The sequence below is a fragment of the Pongo abelii genome, chromosome 21 (assembly GCF_028885655.2).
Source record: "Pongo abelii isolate AG06213 chromosome 21, NHGRI_mPonAbe1-v2.0_pri, whole genome shotgun sequence".
Lineage (NCBI taxonomy): Eukaryota > Metazoa > Chordata > Mammalia > Primates > Hominidae > Pongo > Pongo abelii.
The window spans coordinates 13,996,712-14,013,686 of NC_072006.2; the positions used below are offsets into that span (position 1 = coordinate 13,996,712).

At 44.2% G+C, this 16,975-nt stretch overlaps 1 protein-coding gene across 2 annotated transcripts in view; it reads left to right on the top strand.

Moving 5' to 3' along the window:
• Window positions 1-16,975, top strand: part of SLC24A3 (solute carrier family 24 member 3) — a 510,137-nt gene that overhangs the window by 65,708 nt on the left and 427,454 nt on the right. For both annotated transcript variants that reach the window (XM_054541619.2, XM_024238868.3), the window contains exon 2: window positions 874-1,002. In XM_054541619.2, coding sequence (XP_054397594.2) covers window positions 874-1,002 — 129 coding nt within the window. The remainder of the gene's footprint in view (window positions 1-873; window positions 1,003-16,975) is intronic.

Sequence of the window (16,975 nt, forward strand, 5' to 3'; positions counted from 1 at the left end):
ATAGAATACCTCCCTTTCCGTGCTCTGCAGGCTCTTCAAACTCAGCATGCCCCAAACAGAATGCACTGCACTGGCCCCTTCAGTGTGCTCTTTAGCCTGTGTTCTTTCTTCTGGCACCTCCACCCCCACAGTCATTGCAGCCCCGAGCCCTGTTAACTGCTCTCCCAACCTACTGTTTCCTAGTTCATGCCTTCATATCTTTTTCATTGAAAACATGCTGTGTGGCACTCATGAGCCTATGCTTTGGGGATGGCAAATTATGTCTTCGCTTGATAACCCCCAGAAGCAGATCCTGATGTATGTTCAATGGTGGGTGGTTCATCTAGGGGGTAGTTTCAGGAGATACTGGCAGGGGCTAGACCTCGGTGGGCTGGAGCCAGCTCTTATTGACTCAGTGGAGCTGATTGCGTCCATCTCTTCCGAATACCATTTTCAATGATGTCATGTGGGTAGCTTGGCATTGGCTACAATGGGAATATTGACACCACAGAAGTTGGCCAGTGGCTACAAAACAGGGCTTTTCTCCCCCTTCGAGAGTTGGTTGTTAAACATTTCTCAGCATGTCACTGGGAGCAGGGAATTGAGACAGGGAAGGGGGAGCAGTTGATCAAGTGTGCTTTATCAAGAGAGTTACACAGTAGACAACTGGAGCTTGATCCCACTGGGAAGAATCTAGAATCCAGCTTAGAACACACACCTCAAAGTCATCCCACTGGTGCGGTGAGGAAGCCTTTAGGCAGCTAGAGGCAGAGTGGCTGGGGGTGCAGGCGGGGCCGAACAAGTGATGGCTCATCAGGGCACCGGGCACGCAGTGTCGGCAGAGGCTGAAACCCAGCTGTGAATGATGTGTGGTTATTGTCTTTGTCTCCCCAGAGCTTGACCTCATGGACCTCATAGGGGAAGACAGAAAGTGGATGATGGGGAGGAAGCTGATGCAGGTGAACGACACTCTGACTTCCGAAGATGCCGGACTCCGGAACAGCAAGAACTGCACCGAACCAGGTAACAGTGCTGGCTACTCATGGGCAGCAGCTGTCATTTTCTCTGGTTATGGCTGAGGAAGAGCCAGCTGCTGTGTGTTTTCTTAGAATTTTAATCCAGAAAGCCTCTAAAGATTTTAGGACGGGAGTCTGAGAAACTTTCAGGTGACATCCTAAGGGACTATTAAGTTGTGTTTTGACCTCTGTATTCATTTTCTACTGGAGCTGGGGTAAGTCAGAGACAGTGACACTCCTGATGCGGTACTGAGATCAGATGTAGAGGCTGGTGCTGCCAAGTGAGAAACCAAGGCAGGAGCAGGATGGGTGAGGATGTTTTGTGGTTACCTTTGCTTTGATCGCTTGGGTCCTCTTTGGTGGGTTTTTAATCAGGAACTTTGTTTCTATCACAGTAGAGACACAGGGATTGGGCCAGATGGTCACCCACGATGTTGATCTTCTTGGAAGAGGCAAATATTAATTTATCGGTTGTTAGATTTGATACCTATTATGCCATTCCCCAGAAATATATATGGAACATTTTATCTCTAATGCTACTGAACAGAAAAAGAAAACAAAGCAGATTAAAGGGAACGAGGAGCTGTGAGAACCCAGCCTATCAAGCCTCAGGGATGTGACAGGCATCCCTCTGGATGAATGAGGTCCCTGAAGGTTTAGACCTGGAGTTGGTAAACTTGTTCTGGAAAGGGCCAGACAGTAAATACTGTAGGCTTTGCAGGCCACATATCACATCTGTAGTGTATTCTTAAAAGAATTTTTTTATAATGCTTTATCAATTTAAAAAGCATTCTTATCTCACAGGTTGTACCAAAACAGGCAGTGGGATGGAGTAGGTCTGTAGCCATATTTTGCTGCTTTGACTTGGACCTCGAAGCTCTGTGGGGCTTTCTGTCCTTGCCTGGTGGGGACTTGGCCTCATGTGTGCCACTGTCAAGGGCCCAGGAGCTCAATGACATGCTGCTCCTACATCCAAAGGCCTGTCTCATATTTAGTGTCAGCACGGAACTATATAAACAATCTCCATTGCAGCCCAAAGAACTACAGGCTGTTGAGTACAGAAGACATGTCAGAGAATTGCAGGTCTGCGATCTGTTGGGAAGATGGGTGGGAGTGCCCTTCCCACCATACTTAGACTCTTAACAATCAGCTTTCAAGCAAAGCTGAAAAGAATCAAAAATAGTTATCTGCCCTATCTCCACCACCACCATCAAAAAAACAAAAACAAAAACAAAACACCCTACGTAGTCTATGTTCCTCAAGCTGGAGAATCCAAGGGTTATTGTGGCTGTTGTTCCACGCTCACAAGGAGCATTTTTCACTTGAAAGTGAAGCAGCACATGGGCAGCTATGTGAGTTAGAAATGAAAATGGGTATGAAGGGTCCAAGTGCCCCACTGAGGGGCTGAACCACGTGTACTTTAAGAAACAGAGATTTCCAAGGACTAGCCTGAAAAGGCATGGCAGGGAAGGCACAGGTTCTGTGCCAAGAACAGATCTGGTCCTGTAGCCAAATAGTTTTCAACATCTTTCTCCAACTAATAAGCTGATTAGGATTAATCAGCTAATAGTATTAGAAAGCCCAGGTATCACTTCTGGTATGGGAAAGAATGGAATCAGACAGGACATGGTGACCAGCTCTGAGCATTAGGTTCAGCCACATGCAGAACCGGCAAGGATCGGGGGATTCTGTTCCCTGTTGCTGGGGTGTGTTTTGGGGGCAGGTGGTTGGTCTCTCTGTGAGTGGCATTGCTTACTGTATTGGGAAATATCTTTCTCAGAGTGACAGATGTAGAAGCATAAAGCACATTCAAAGTCATTCCAAGAGTGGAAATAACTCAGCCTCACAGATAGGAAAGAAAATGTCTAGGTAGATAAAAACAATGTGAACCCAGGACCTGCCCGTGTTGGCAGGGGCCACACGGGGAAAGGGAGGAGAGGAAAGGCTTCAGGAGGAATATGGGAGGAAGCAAAAGCGAGCTGAGTCATGCTGCAAAAAGCAGGTCCAAAGGGAATATGGATCCAGGAGGGACAATCTTGATTTCTTCACCTGCAGACCAAAAGGACTGGGCTTGGTTTCTGGGGCTCTTGATTCAGAACCAAATTCCACAGGGAAGATGATCATGCCTGAAACAGGAGAAGTTCTGTTCAAATCCTAACACATCAAGGGCTGGCTCAGAGCCCATGTGCTTCATGAAGCTTGCTTGGACCACCCCAGACTGCAGCATTCTTTTCTGACTGCTGCTGGTATAAAATGTCTCCACATGTGCTGTTAAATATGGACATTCAATGGCAATTTCAATTCAAATGAATTCAAACCAACTAAAATTAAATATTCAGATTCTCAGTTGCACCAACTACATGTCAAATACTCAATAGTTGGATCACAGATGACAGCACAGGTCCCAAAACATTTCCATCATCACAGAAAGAGCTATTAGACAGGGTGGTCAGAACTTCACAGTTGTCTTTGGATGTATCTCCTGTCTTTCCAGCCCAATTGCAAACATCTCAAGGGTGTAGAGCAAATTTGTAAATCTGAGGGCTTTATCTCTAACGCGGGTCTTAGAGTCACACTCACCTGAAGCTGTGAACTTTGGCCAAATAGCCAGGTTCTCTGAGTCTCTGTGTGCCTCTCTGGAAATTGACATCATTCTGATCTTTCATGATTGCTGTGAGAATTACTAATAAAGTGTGGACAGCTTAGTGCCCTGGGTTTGATGGCACTGTAGTAGGAGTGTATTCGTGAATTTCCCACCCTCTGTCCTGGGGCATCATTACAAGTGGGGCACAGTGCAAGATTCCTGGAGCAACATTCTCCAGCTACTCCCTGCAGAGCGAGTCTTTCAACAGGCCACACCACAGGTAGCCCAGGTCTAAACAGACCGTCATCTAGACAGGAGGCTTCAGTACCGTCTTCCCATGTAGGCAAGCCCTGAAGACCTCAGACTTGGCAATGAGTGCCATCATCTCTGCTGCATTGACTATTTCTAACAACAGGATCAGAACATTGCCACAAACACATGTGAGCCCTGGTTACCTCCATGCCCTTACCAGAATGCTGTTGAAGGTGGCTCCTCAGTCTAGACTGGACAGATATTTTATGAAAAATGTTGAGAGCCAAAGCACCCATAAAGTCCTGATTTAGAAGCACCATTTTAATAATATTCATCTTCTCTGCCTCTAACTTGTTGTTGGGTGAAATTGTTGAGCAGGAGTGAGGTGAGGGCAGGTTCATTCTAAAACATTGTTCAGTTTTCCTTAAGAGGCCCTGGGCACAATGAATATTACTTGTGCTGGTTAAATATAGTGCTGTCTGCCCTCGAAAATCTTAAATAGAGAGGCTAGGAAGTGAGCCCTGTGGTTCCTGGATTCTCTCCCTTCCTATTTGTGATGATGTCAGTGGCAGCAGTACACTTAACAGAGCCTACGGAGCAGGCTTCCCTCTGTGCTTGGAGGAGTGAAGATTTACACAGGGACTTGAGTGTTTGGGGTGCAGTGTGTGTCCTGGCTGTCTGAGTTATGGTGGCAAGGTCACAGGCAGGAGTTAATTTGGCATTTGTCATAAAGTACATCCAGCTGCCACTTGTGATGTCATGGGGCTTCTCAGACTGTGCTGTCAGAAGCCCTGGCTTTAGATGCTATTAGAGGAAGCCTGTAGATTCAGAGACTGGAGACAGAGTTACCTCTATTCTGGTTATATTCCCTGTTGGGGCATGATTCTGGTTTGCCTCTCAGGTGACCATTTCCTCACCTACAAAATAGATCTTCAACTACATTTATCCCTTCCCTTGCACAAATCCACTTATTCCAAGAAATTTCAAGAATAGAAATTCAAGAAAACTTCTTCCCCTAGACAGTCTCCCATTTCCCTTAATAACTGCTGTGTTTGCAGAATTCCATGCCATACCTCAAGCCTTCCTCTATTCCCTCTCCCTTCCTCCCCTTCCCTCTCCCCTGCCTTCTCCCTTTCTCTCTGTCTGAAAACCAGGAGCACAGAGTGCCCAGTTTTGGTGCCAGAGAAAGCCCAGGGTGCTGTCTTCTTATGACAGCTGCTACTTTAAGGATATATTACTTTATAAATTTTCTGCTTTCAAAAAAATGGCACTGGGCGCGGTGACCCACGCCTATAATCCCAGCACTTTGGGAGCCCAAGGCGGGTGGATTACTTGAAGCCAGGAGTTCGAGACCAGCCTGGGCAACATGGTGAAACCCCGTCTCTATAAAATGTACAAAAGTTAGCCAGTCGTGGTGGCATGAGTCTGTGGTCCCAGCTACTTGGGGGGCTGAGGTGGAAGGATCGACTGAGCCTGGGAGATGGAGGTTGCAGTGAGCTGAGATCACTCCACTGCACTCCAGCCTGGGTGACAGAATGAGACCCTGTCTCAAAAAAAAAAAAAAAAAAAAAAAAAAAAAGGCATTTTTCCTTTGCCCCTTGAAGACCTAGTTTTGGTGGAAATTTGTGATTTTTTTTTTTTTTTTTTTTTTTTTTACCTTCAGAACTGCATGAACAAGACTGACTGACCTCCGGGCTCCAACTTTTCTTTGCAATTGTTCCAGCTTTCTGTGAATTTTTAAAGTTGTTTTCTTAGCCTGACACTGCCGATTTCATCTGAAGCCTGAAAACATTTTTTTTTCCTTTTGGCAAGTAACACTTGAAATTATTTACTCAGATGACCTATTAAGAGAAATTTAACTTTGAATAAATTTGATCCATGGAAAATTAAGTTAGCTAAATGTAATATTGAAGATGGTAGACAACTGTAGCAGAAATGAATTCTTTGTAATATTTATTTGTGCACTTCACAGAATTTTATTTATACACTTTGCAGTCTGTCTCCAGAAAAATATATCATCTTTTGGTTTTTGGTTCCTTGATATTTTAAGGAAATGAGCTTTTCCTCAGAGTGCTTTTTTCAAATAAAATTTGGAAGAAGGAAAATATTTAAAATGATGGCCTTTGGTGTGGGCTTCACTGCGAGATCGCTGGATTTCCCTTGATAAAGGATCATCCCACTCTGTCTGGCTTAGCTGGGCCTAAGGCCTCGAAAGGTGAAGAGGATGCTTGGCCTGTGTTTCAAGACCAAAGTCAGGCTGGCAGGGCACTGCCCTTTGGGGATGGCCAGGAGTGCCTACAGGTCAGCTGTTGACTGGCCCGAAGCCCACAGTTAACAGTTAAATGTGAGCTGCAGTTGATGAGGGAAACCGGGAAGTCTATATGAGAGAAGCAACAGGAGGGGAGGTTCAAGGGGTGCCTGTGGTCCATAAACAAGAACTGGAGCCCAGGCACAGACCAGCAAGCAGAAAACATGTGTTCAGGGTACTGGCCATGAACAGTGTCAGGATCCCGCTGTTTGGGGTTTAAACTGTGACATCAGAGTGGGCTGGTTTAAAATCACAGGGCTGGACATGACCAGTCTACAAAGCATGATAGGGCCAACATTCTCATCTTTTACATGAAAAAATCAAGAACCAGAGGGGATAAACAACCGCCCAAGGTCACAGGGCTTGTCAGAAGTGACATAGGGCCACCCAACACCCGTGCAGTGCTCAATAGCCATTAATAATTGAATAGAAAATCTGAGGTCTGCACAATCTAGAGTAACACTGTCCAGTAGGAACATGATGTGAGCTACAAGTGTAATTTTAAATTTTCTATTAGCTACATTACACAAGTACAAAGAAACAGGTGCAGTTAATTTTAATAATATATTTTATTTGACCAAATGTTTCCAAAATACTAGAAATGACAAATTGCAATTAGGTTAGTGTGGTTATTGCTGGGTTTGAACCTAAGAAAGAACTAAGTTTAAAGACTTAAGATTCATCTGTACATTATTTCACTAGCTTACGTAACTTGAACTTCTTTCTGAAGTTGTAATTCTCATAATGATTCAAATCATAGCTGTTGAGATTCTTAAGTGGAACAGATTTGGAACTAATGTGATCTGCTTTTTAATTTGTATCAAATTGTTTGCTGAATTATTTAGATAGGGTAATAGTAGCTGCTGTAACAGAGAAGTCCTCCAGATTTCTGTGTTAACACAAGAGAAGTTTATTTCTTTCTCATGGAATGTTCTAGTCTATAGTTGCACCTGTTGCAAGAAGGGGTCCATGGACTCCAGAACCTTCTATCTTTAGGCCTTTCCCTCCTCAACTTGGCTTCCAAGGTTGCTGTGCTTCTTTGCATTAAGGGGAAAGAGCATGGAGGATTTGGGGTAGCAGGGTTTTATGGACTAGATGCTCACCGATGCTCACATTCCATTGGCAGAGCTCAGTCACATGACAACTTCTAACCTCAAGGGAGGCTGGCCCATGTACATTAGTGGAATGTAGAAAGAAGAAGAAATAGGTTTGGTGAACTGCTAGCTAGTCTCTGCTACATTAATTTCCCCCAAACTTGTTTCTTCTGAAAAAGCAAATTTCCCAATTTTTCTTTATGCTTATCTCATTTTCAAAAGCCAAATACCACCATTATAGAAAAATCATAACCCAAATTTATGTCTGCCAAGGCTGGCTATAGCTCTTGCTTTAATCTTCATAATAATTCTCTCATCAAGTGAAACAATTTGATTCTCTTTTCACCTTGTGGGGGTCATCAGTGAGGTAGAAATTGTCCCAGTGGTGCCATTTGCAAATTGCATCTTTTCTTTGGTAATAAAAGAACCCTGGGGAAAATAATGAATGCTTTTGTATAGATGAAGTCATTTGGCAATTGTGTGGAAAGAACGTGGGTTCTGGAGTAAATCCTAAATCCCAACTCCATCACTTTAGACCTGTGTGATGCCCAGTGGCTTCCTAAATTATTTGGACCTCATTTCCACCCTCTGTAAAATGCAAATTAAGATGCCTTCCTCCCAGGCTTGTGGTAATCATTCAGTGAAGTAAGCTTTGCAGAGCAGCTGCAAATCATAGTATGTGCTTAATAAATTGTAGCCACATTATCTTTGCTGCCAGAAATACAGTGGAAGGTAGACTGATGGAGATCATTTATAGGGAGTTTACCACTGCGCAGGCACATTAGAACTTTGTGGGATTAAGAGTGTTTCAATGATGAATAGATTATTTAGTGTCATTCAGCAACAATACCACATTCTTACAGGTTGGGCTGCGTGTAGGAGACATACAGTGGTATTAACTACGAGGCTTCTGACTAATAAGTTTCTGGCCTAAGAGTCCACTATGTAAACAAACAGGATGAAATAGGGAGTAGAGGATTTTCTACTTTATACTAATGAAGAGTTTAAAAGTCTCAGGCTCTAGCAGAAAGGGCCAGACACTATTTGTTTTTTCTAGCTTTGACATCCCTTTAGGGCATTTTTATTGAGGCATTTTTTTAAAAACACTGTTCTTTAAAAGCAGCCCAGGCAGCCTAATTTGGTGAGTGGTGTCTGGAATCTTCCTGAAACACAGGTAAAGGATGATAAAACTCTGCTGTTAGATGCAGAGATTTTGTGGATCTATTTGTAAAGTACTTTAGACATTTCAAAGCATTTTCACATTCATTAGCTCATTGGAACATGTTTGGCCCTTGGAACAAATACCTCAAGGTCAGGAAAAACGGTATTATGATGCCCAGTTGATAGATTAGTTAGTCTGAGAACAAAGCAAGTTGAGTTAAAGAACTGAGAATTCAGAGTCATAAATGCAAAAACAAACATAGGGATTATGGTTTCTAGTGGCTTCTAAACCCTTTTCCTCTAAGCCAGGGCTCAACAAACAAGAACCCTTGGCCACAGGGGGCCTGTTGACTGTCTTTGTGAATAAAGTTTTATTGGAACACAGCCACACACATCCATTTATGTGTTTCTGTGGCAACTTTTGCTCTATGAAGGCTGAATTGAGTAGTTGCAACACAGACCACAGGGCTTGAAAAGCCTAAAATATTTATTCTTGGGCCTTTGCAGAAATGTTTGCTGCTGCCCCTGGTTCCAGGCTCTGTGACAGTTGCCTCATGTGCTCTGCAGGGGAGATTGAGGCAGGAATGACATTTCCAAGGTCCTCTCTACTCTCCCTGATCCTTCCCCCGGGTAGTGCCTGTGCCATATTGCATATTTTTAATGTCACCCCTGGGCTAGGGGGTCTGTGATTCAGGTACTCTCCCTTCCTCCTGCCTCCACCCACTGGCACACAATCAAAAAACTCCAATATTTTTCCTTTCATATGTTAGGGATCTGTTTAAAATTTTATTTGAAGAGTAAAAGTTTAACCCCTAAAAGAGCTTGAAACCAGGGGCCTGGAACACCCCTTGCTCCAGAGCATCTGGGTCTCCAGTCTAGTACTCATTCTACCTTGGAATTGCTTTGCTCTGGGGTTCCACAGTAAAGCAGCCACTTAGGGTTGTCCACCTGTACTCATGGCTTGCTCTGCACGAGGACAGTTTCCCCAGAGCTTATCTCACAGGCACCCCCGGAGCAGTGAGCAATGCACTCAACTGTGTGTAGAGGCCATGGGTATTACAGCAGGGTGCTGGGAACACCCACCTTGGGGAGTGGAGAGCCTGCAAGAGAAGTCACCTCCTGGTCCCAACACACCTCTTGGCTGCACTGTGGCCTATGACAGTGATAAGCCACATAGTGCTGCTTCCTCCTGGCCTGAGAGCACATGTGGCCTTGGCCATGTCTCCAGCCCTCTGGGGTTCACTCCCACCCGCCTGGCTCCCCACTCCTCAATCATTTCTGGAGCAGCAGTGTGCCCAGGGGACTTGGGGCTCTTTTCTTCAATCTCTTACTGAGATTGTTACACAGAAAATCTCATTTTGCAGATGAAGCTTCAGGTTTAGAGACATGAGGGGCATCTCCAGGGTTCCCTGCTAGTTGGCACTAGAGCGAGGACCAGGACTCTGAGGTTGCCTGTCTCCCAAAGCCTTGTTTGTGTGTGGTCAGCCTTAGGTCACATAATCAGGGTTGCCAGGTGGGCTCTGTTCTGCCCCCATCTAAGCGCTCTCAGGTGTCTTAGGACCACCACCACCAGCAGCAGCAGCCCCTGGGTGCCTGTTACAAATGCTCATCCTTAAGCTGCACCTGAGCCCTACTGGACTGGAACCCATGAAAGGCAGGCCCAGCCATCTGGGTTATAACAAGCCCTCCAGGGGCTTGTGAGGCACACTCAAGTGTGAGGACCCCTGGCTTAGCTCATTGGAGGCACCTGTGGAGATTTTAAACCCAGGTCCACCCCAGGCCAGGAAAATCTCAGCCTCTGGGACTGGGAAGCAGGTGTCAGAGGTTTTCAAGCTTCCAGGGGATTACGGTCTGAGTGTTTGTGTCCCCACAGTATTCATTTGTTGAAATTCTAACTCCCAAGGTGATAGTGTTAGAAGGTGGAGCTTTTAGGGGAACGATTAGGTCATGAGATCAGTCCTCTCAGGAATAGGATTTAGTGTTCTTATAAAAGAGGCCTGAGAGAAGGCCCTCACCCCTTCCACCTTGTGAGGCTAGAGCGAGAAAGTGTCATCTATGAACCAGCATGCAGGCCCTCCACCAGACACCAAGCCTGCTGGCATCTCGATCTTGGACTTGCCAGCCTTCAGAGCTGTGAGAAATAAATTTCTGTTGTTTATAGGCCACCCAGTCTATGGTGTTCTGTTATAGCAGCCTGAACAGCAGGTGAGAATGGTGGCCTGAGACCCACCTCTGTGCATGGGCGATCTCTGTCAAGCTGGCTCAGGGGAGAATAGCTGGGCTTGCAAGGCCTAGAATCTTCCACAAGCTGGCAAACAGATGAATAAAGGGAGACCACCAGCCACATGTAAGACACCAAACCTGTCTTCCAGCAGGGTCCGTGTGTGTTCAGCACTACTCCCAAGCCCTGTGAACATTTGTTTTTTCACTCTATCTTGGAGACCATGGGTTTTGTTTCTAAGCTTTCTTGCCCTGGGAAACACCAGGGCGTGTTTCACCCTAGCTGCATTTTAAAATCTCTTTGTATTGAAGTCGACGGGGAATGTTCCTGCCTTGTCCTATTTGTGGGTCTAATCTTGCCATCGGGTCCTCAGTTGCCTCAGCACTTGCCGCTCCCACCCACTCAGAAGCCAGGGCTGGCCGAGGTACAGGGCGAGGTGCCAATGGGGCTGAGGGCAGGGCCTTGGGGCGCATCTCCCAGCTGCTGTCTGACACTCCCAGGCCTGGGTGGACTCTGGTGCTTCGGGGTGGAATGAGGCCCAGGGAGGCCCAGGTAGGCCTGGTCTCTCTCCCCAAAGGCTCTCCAGGCCTGACGAGTTTCTCAGCAGGCTCCATGAACAATGGGGGTGGCCTGTCTGAGGGCTGTGAAGGTCAGGGATGGTCTGAGCTACTCCAGTGAGTGCGCTTTGGTTTGGACAGAGGCACCGAGCACAGTCTATCCCTGGCTAGTGGGCCACGGCCACACCTCAGTTTGTGTGCCCTGGGGTAGGTTCCACTGAGGCCCAGGACTACGTTCACATTCCACCTTAGAGAGTAAGTTTAAATAGGTACATGTCTAGGCTATCCTACAGACGCTTCTGAGGTTCCTGATAGAGTGTGAATCCCATTTCTTTTGGCTGAAATGTCTATAATAGAACAATAAAATCCTTGAACTAAAGATTAGCAGCCTTTTTTAGAAGCTGACTCAGAACAAAATGGATTTGGGCCCAGCCCAGTGGCTCATCCATCCCTGTCAAAACCTTTGTGCCAGGAGCTCAGCCTGGCTCCCCAGCCCTGGGCCTGCAGGAGACCTCAGGGCCCACTCAGTGTTCACATTGTTGGGATCAGGGACACTGGTATGAAAAAAAAAAAAAGCCAACAAGCTGCAGACCCCTGGGACAGGCCACTTTGGAAGGAGCAAAGGACTGGGTCCAAAGAGCAGGCTGGACTCAGTGAAGCTTCTGTGACCTCAGTTGATAAATGGGCACTCACAGTACCCACCCTGTCTTGGGGTCATGAGGGAACCTTTCAGATAGATAAGGAGAGGACACATTTTGTAATTGTAGGTACTTCTGAGCAGAGTGAGGGATGTAGGGCCTGGGCACCATAGGCCTGGGGAGGACCCATAGGCTGTGGGACCGTGGACCAGCCACGTAATCTCTCAAAGCCTTGGTTTCCTTCCCTGAGAAGTGGGGATCATTCATGAGTTGGTGGAATAAAGCGTGTCAAGTCTTTAACACACAGCCAGTGCTCGGTCCCTGAGTGGACGCCCATTTTCCAAGCACCCACTTTGCAACAGTCCTGAGGGGTGCTGCAAACAGAGTCTCAGCTTGTCACACTTAGGAGATTGTGGTTATTATTCATGCTGCTGATTCCTTTCTCTGGTTTTTAGGGCGTGGGAGTTTTCTACTATAGGAGGCAGGTAAAATGAATCTGACAGGCACTAATACTACAAAAACCCAGGCGGAAAGTAAAAATAGTCTTAGTTGTCAAAGCACAGGAGCCAGTCACACGAACAGCCTGTCAGTGTCAAGGTAAGCCTCCCCGTGGAGCTTTTCCTGGGGAACGGGAATTCCACTTCTGCTGAAATCTTGTTGACTTGCCCTGGGTAAATTTATAGAAAAATCACGGATGATGGGGATTTTGGTCTGTAGGCCGAGTATGCAGGCTGGGTGTGTAGAATGGATAACAGTGGTCGCAGCGATGAGGTTGAGAGGCAGAAGTAGGTGGGAAAGGAGGGCTCGATCTGCACTTGACTCTGACCTTTTTGTCGTAGTCTGCTCGGGCTGCTAAAACAAAATGCCATAGACTGAATGTCGTCTAAACAACAGAAATTTATTTCTTACAGTTCTGGAAGCTGGAAGTCCAAGGCCAAGGCACTGACAGATTCAGTGTCTGGTGAGGACCTTTTTCCTGGTTCATGGTTAGCACCTTCTCACTCTGTCCTCACACTGAGGAAGGGGCAAGGGAGCCCTTTGGAGTCTCTTTTATAGATTTAGGAATCCTATTCTTAATCACCTTCCCAAAGGTCTTACCTCCTAATCACCTTGCCAAAGGTCCTACCCCCTGCCTTGGGGGCTAGGAATTTAACATGAGAATTTGGGGGGAACATAAGCATGAAGACCATAGCACCCTTGCATCCATAGGACCATTGAGGTGGGAGGCTGCCCTTTGGACAATGTCTTTCCACATTCCAGCAACATAGTTTCCCCACTGCCTGCTCCATTTTAACCACAAATACTAGGCCAATTTATTAAATCGAATTATTTAATACTGAATTTAAAGGAAGGAAAGTTGTAACACAGCTGCACCTCCTCACTCTCAGCATTTTTATCCAATTGCCCTGGTTTCATGCAGGACATTGGCCCCTTTAGGAATCATTTTGTGTTCGTGGCTCAGAAAAGGATGTTTCCCAGCCGGGCATGGTGGCTCATGTCTGCAATCGCAGCACTTTGGGAGGCTGAGGTGGGTGGATCACCTGAGGTCAGGAGTTCAAGACCAGCCTGGCCAACATCGTGAAACCCCATCTCTACTAAAAATACAAAAATTAGCTGGGCGTGGTGGCAGGCATCTGTAATCCCAGCTACTTGGGAGGCTGAGGTATGAGAATCGCTTGAACCTGGGAGATGGAGGTTGCAGTGAGCTGAGATGGCACCACTGCACTCCAACCTGGGCAACATAACAAAACTTCGTCTCAAAAAAAAAAAAAAAAAAAAAAAAGGATATTTCCTTTAAGGATGCCCAAGCAAAATTACTCAGTGCCTGGCTCTGCTTAGTGGTTCTCAGGAGGACAGAATTCCTCAGTAATTCCCATTATAAATATAGAATTACTGTCCCATCAATACCACAATTTGATGTGCTGTTTATTTAAAATTTTGCTTCCTCCGTCTCCTCATTCAGTCTCAACAATCTTGCCTTTAGGTCCAGTGGTCCCTTGGTATCCACGGGGGATTGGTTCTAGGACACCGCCCCCCCCCCACCTCAGAATATCAGAATGCATGGGTCCTCAAGTCCCTGATATAAAATGGCATAGCATTTGCATATAACCTATGCACATCCTCCCATACACTTTAAATCATCTCTAGGTTGCTTATAATACCTAATACCTAATACAATGCCTATACATCACTTCATTTACGTGGATTCAATGTAGTACTTGGGACGTGGCAAATTTAAGTTTTGCTTTTTGGAACTTTGTGGAATTTTTTTTCCAATTATTTTTTAACTGAAAACTCTAGCATTTATTCATAAAATCTATAAATGCAAATCAAACCATTTTAATTGATTACTCTAGTCAAAATTACTTTTAATCAATAAACACTTTTTTTCTTTAAAGAAAAAATTTAATTGTATTTTATTTTAAGTTCTGGAATACATGTGCAGGATATGCAGGTTTGTGCTTTGGTGGTTTGCTGCACCTGTCAACCCATCACCTAGGTGTTAAGCCCCACATGCATTAGCTATTTATCCTGATGCTCTTTCTCCCCCTTTTCCCCAACAGACCCCAGTGTGTGTTGTTCCCTTCCCTGTTTCCATGTGTTCTCATTGTTCAGCTCCCACTTACATGTGGGAACATGCAGTGTTTGGTTTTCTGTTCTTGCATTAGTTTTCTGAGGATAATGGCTTCCAGCTCCACCCATATATATATATGCAAAGGACACTATCTCATTCCTTTTTATGGGTGCATAGTATTCCATGGTGCATATGTACCACATTTTCTTTATCCAGCCTGTCATTGATTGGCATTTGGATTGATTCCATGTCTTTGCTATTGTGAATAGTGCTGCAATGAATATATGCATGCATGTGTCTTTATTGTGGAATTACTTATATTCCTTTGGTTATATACCTAGTAATGGGATTGCTGGGTCAAATGGTATTTCTGTTTTTAGGTCTTTGAGGAATCACCACACTGTCTTGCACAATGGTTGAACTAATTTACATTCCCACCAATAGTGTAAAAGTGTTTCTATTTCTCCACAGCCTTACCAGCATCTATTTTAACAATAAATATCTGTTGTTTCTTAACTTTTTAATAATTGCATTCTGACTGGCTTGAGATTGTATCTCACTGTGGTTTTTATTTGCATTTCTCTAATGATCAGTGATGTTGAGCTTTTGTTCATGTTTGTTGGCTGTACAAATGTCTTCTTTTGAGAAGTGTCTGTTCGTGTCCCTTGCCCAATTTTTAATGGGGTTGTTTGTTTTTCTTCTTGTAAAATTTTTTAAGTTCCTTGTAGAATCTGGATATTAGAATCATTTCCTGAGACTTTGCTGGTGTTGCTTGTCAGCTTAAGAAGCTTTTGGGCTGAGACCATGGGGTTTTCTAGATATAGGTTCATGTAATCTGCAAACAGAGACAGTTTTGACTTCCTCTCCTCCTATTTGAATACCCTTTATTTCTTTCTCTTTGCGCTGGCCAGAACTTCCACTACTATGTTGAATAGGGGTGGTGAGACAGGGCATCCTTGCCTTGGGCCAGTTTTTAAGGGGAATGCTTCCAGCTTTTACCCATTCAGTATGATATTGGCTGTGGGTTTGTCATAAATGGCTCTTATTATTTTAAGGTATGTTCCATCAATACCTAGTTTATTGAGAGTTTTTAACATGAAGGGATGTTGAATTTTATTGAAGGTCTTTTCTGTGTCTATTGAGATAATTGTGTGGTTTATGCTTTATTTCTGTTTATGTGATGAATTACATTTATTGACTTGCATATGTTGAACCAGACTTGCATCAGGGATGAAGCTGAATTGATCGTGGTGGATAAACTTTTTGATATGCTGCTGGATTCAGTTTGCCAGTATTTTATTGAGGATTTTTGCATCGATGTTCATCAGGGATATTGGCCTTAAGTTTTTTTTTTGTTGTTGTATCTCTGCCAGATTTTGGTATCAGGATGATGCTGGCCTCATAGAATGAGTTAGAGAGAAGTCCCTCCTTCTCAATTGTTTGGAATAGTTTCAGAAGAAATGGTACCAGCTCCTCTTTGTACCTCTGGTAGAATTCAGCTATAAATCTGTCTGGTCCTGGGCTTTTTTTGGTTGGTAGGCTATTTATTACTGTCTCAATTTCAGAACTTGTTATTGGTCTATTCAGGGATTCAACTTATTCCCGGTTCAATCTTGGGACGGTGTATGTGTCCAACAATTTATCCATTTCTTCTAGATTTTCTAGTTTATTTGCATAGAGCTGTTTATAGTATTCTCTGACAGTTGTTTGTATTTCTGTGGGATCAGTGGTGATATCCCCATTATCATTTTTTATTGTGTCTATTTGATTCTTCTCTCTTTTCTTTATTAGTCTAGCTAGTGGTCTTTTCTTTTTTTTTTTTTTTTTTGTTTCCAAAAAAAAAAAAAAACAGCTCCTGGATTCATGGATTTTTTGAAGGGTTTCTCATGTCTCTGTTTCCTTCATTTCCACTGTGATCTTGGTTATTTCTTGTCTTCTGCTAGCTTTGGGGTTTGTTTGCTCTTGGTTCTCTAGTTCTTTTAGTTATGATGTTAGGGTGTTGATTTAAGATCTTTCTAGCTTGTCGATATGGTCATTTAGTGTTATATATTTCCCTCTTAACACTGCTTTAGCTAAGGAATCAATTCAACAAGAAGAGCTAACTATCCTAAATACATATGCACCCAATACAGGAGCACCCAGATTCATAAAACAAGTTCTAAGAGATCTACAAAGAGACTTAGACTGCCACACAATGATAGTGGGAAACTTTAATATCCCACTGTCAATATTAGGCCATTGAGACAGAAAATTAACAAGGATATTCAGGACTTGAACTCAGCTCTGGATCAAGTGGACCTGATAGACATCTACAGAGCTTTCCACCTAAAAACAACAGATTATACATTCTTCTTGGAGCCACGTGGCACTTACTTTAAAATCAATCACATAATTGGAAGTAAAACACTTCTCAGCAAATGCAAGAGAACTGAAAACATAATAAACAGTCTCTCAGACCATGGCTCAAATTTTCCAAATATTTTTTATCCACAATTGGTTGAATTCACAGATGCAGAACCCATGAATACAGAGAGCCAGCTATATTTTCTTCTCCAGCATTTTATTATGAACATTTGGAAACATATAGAAA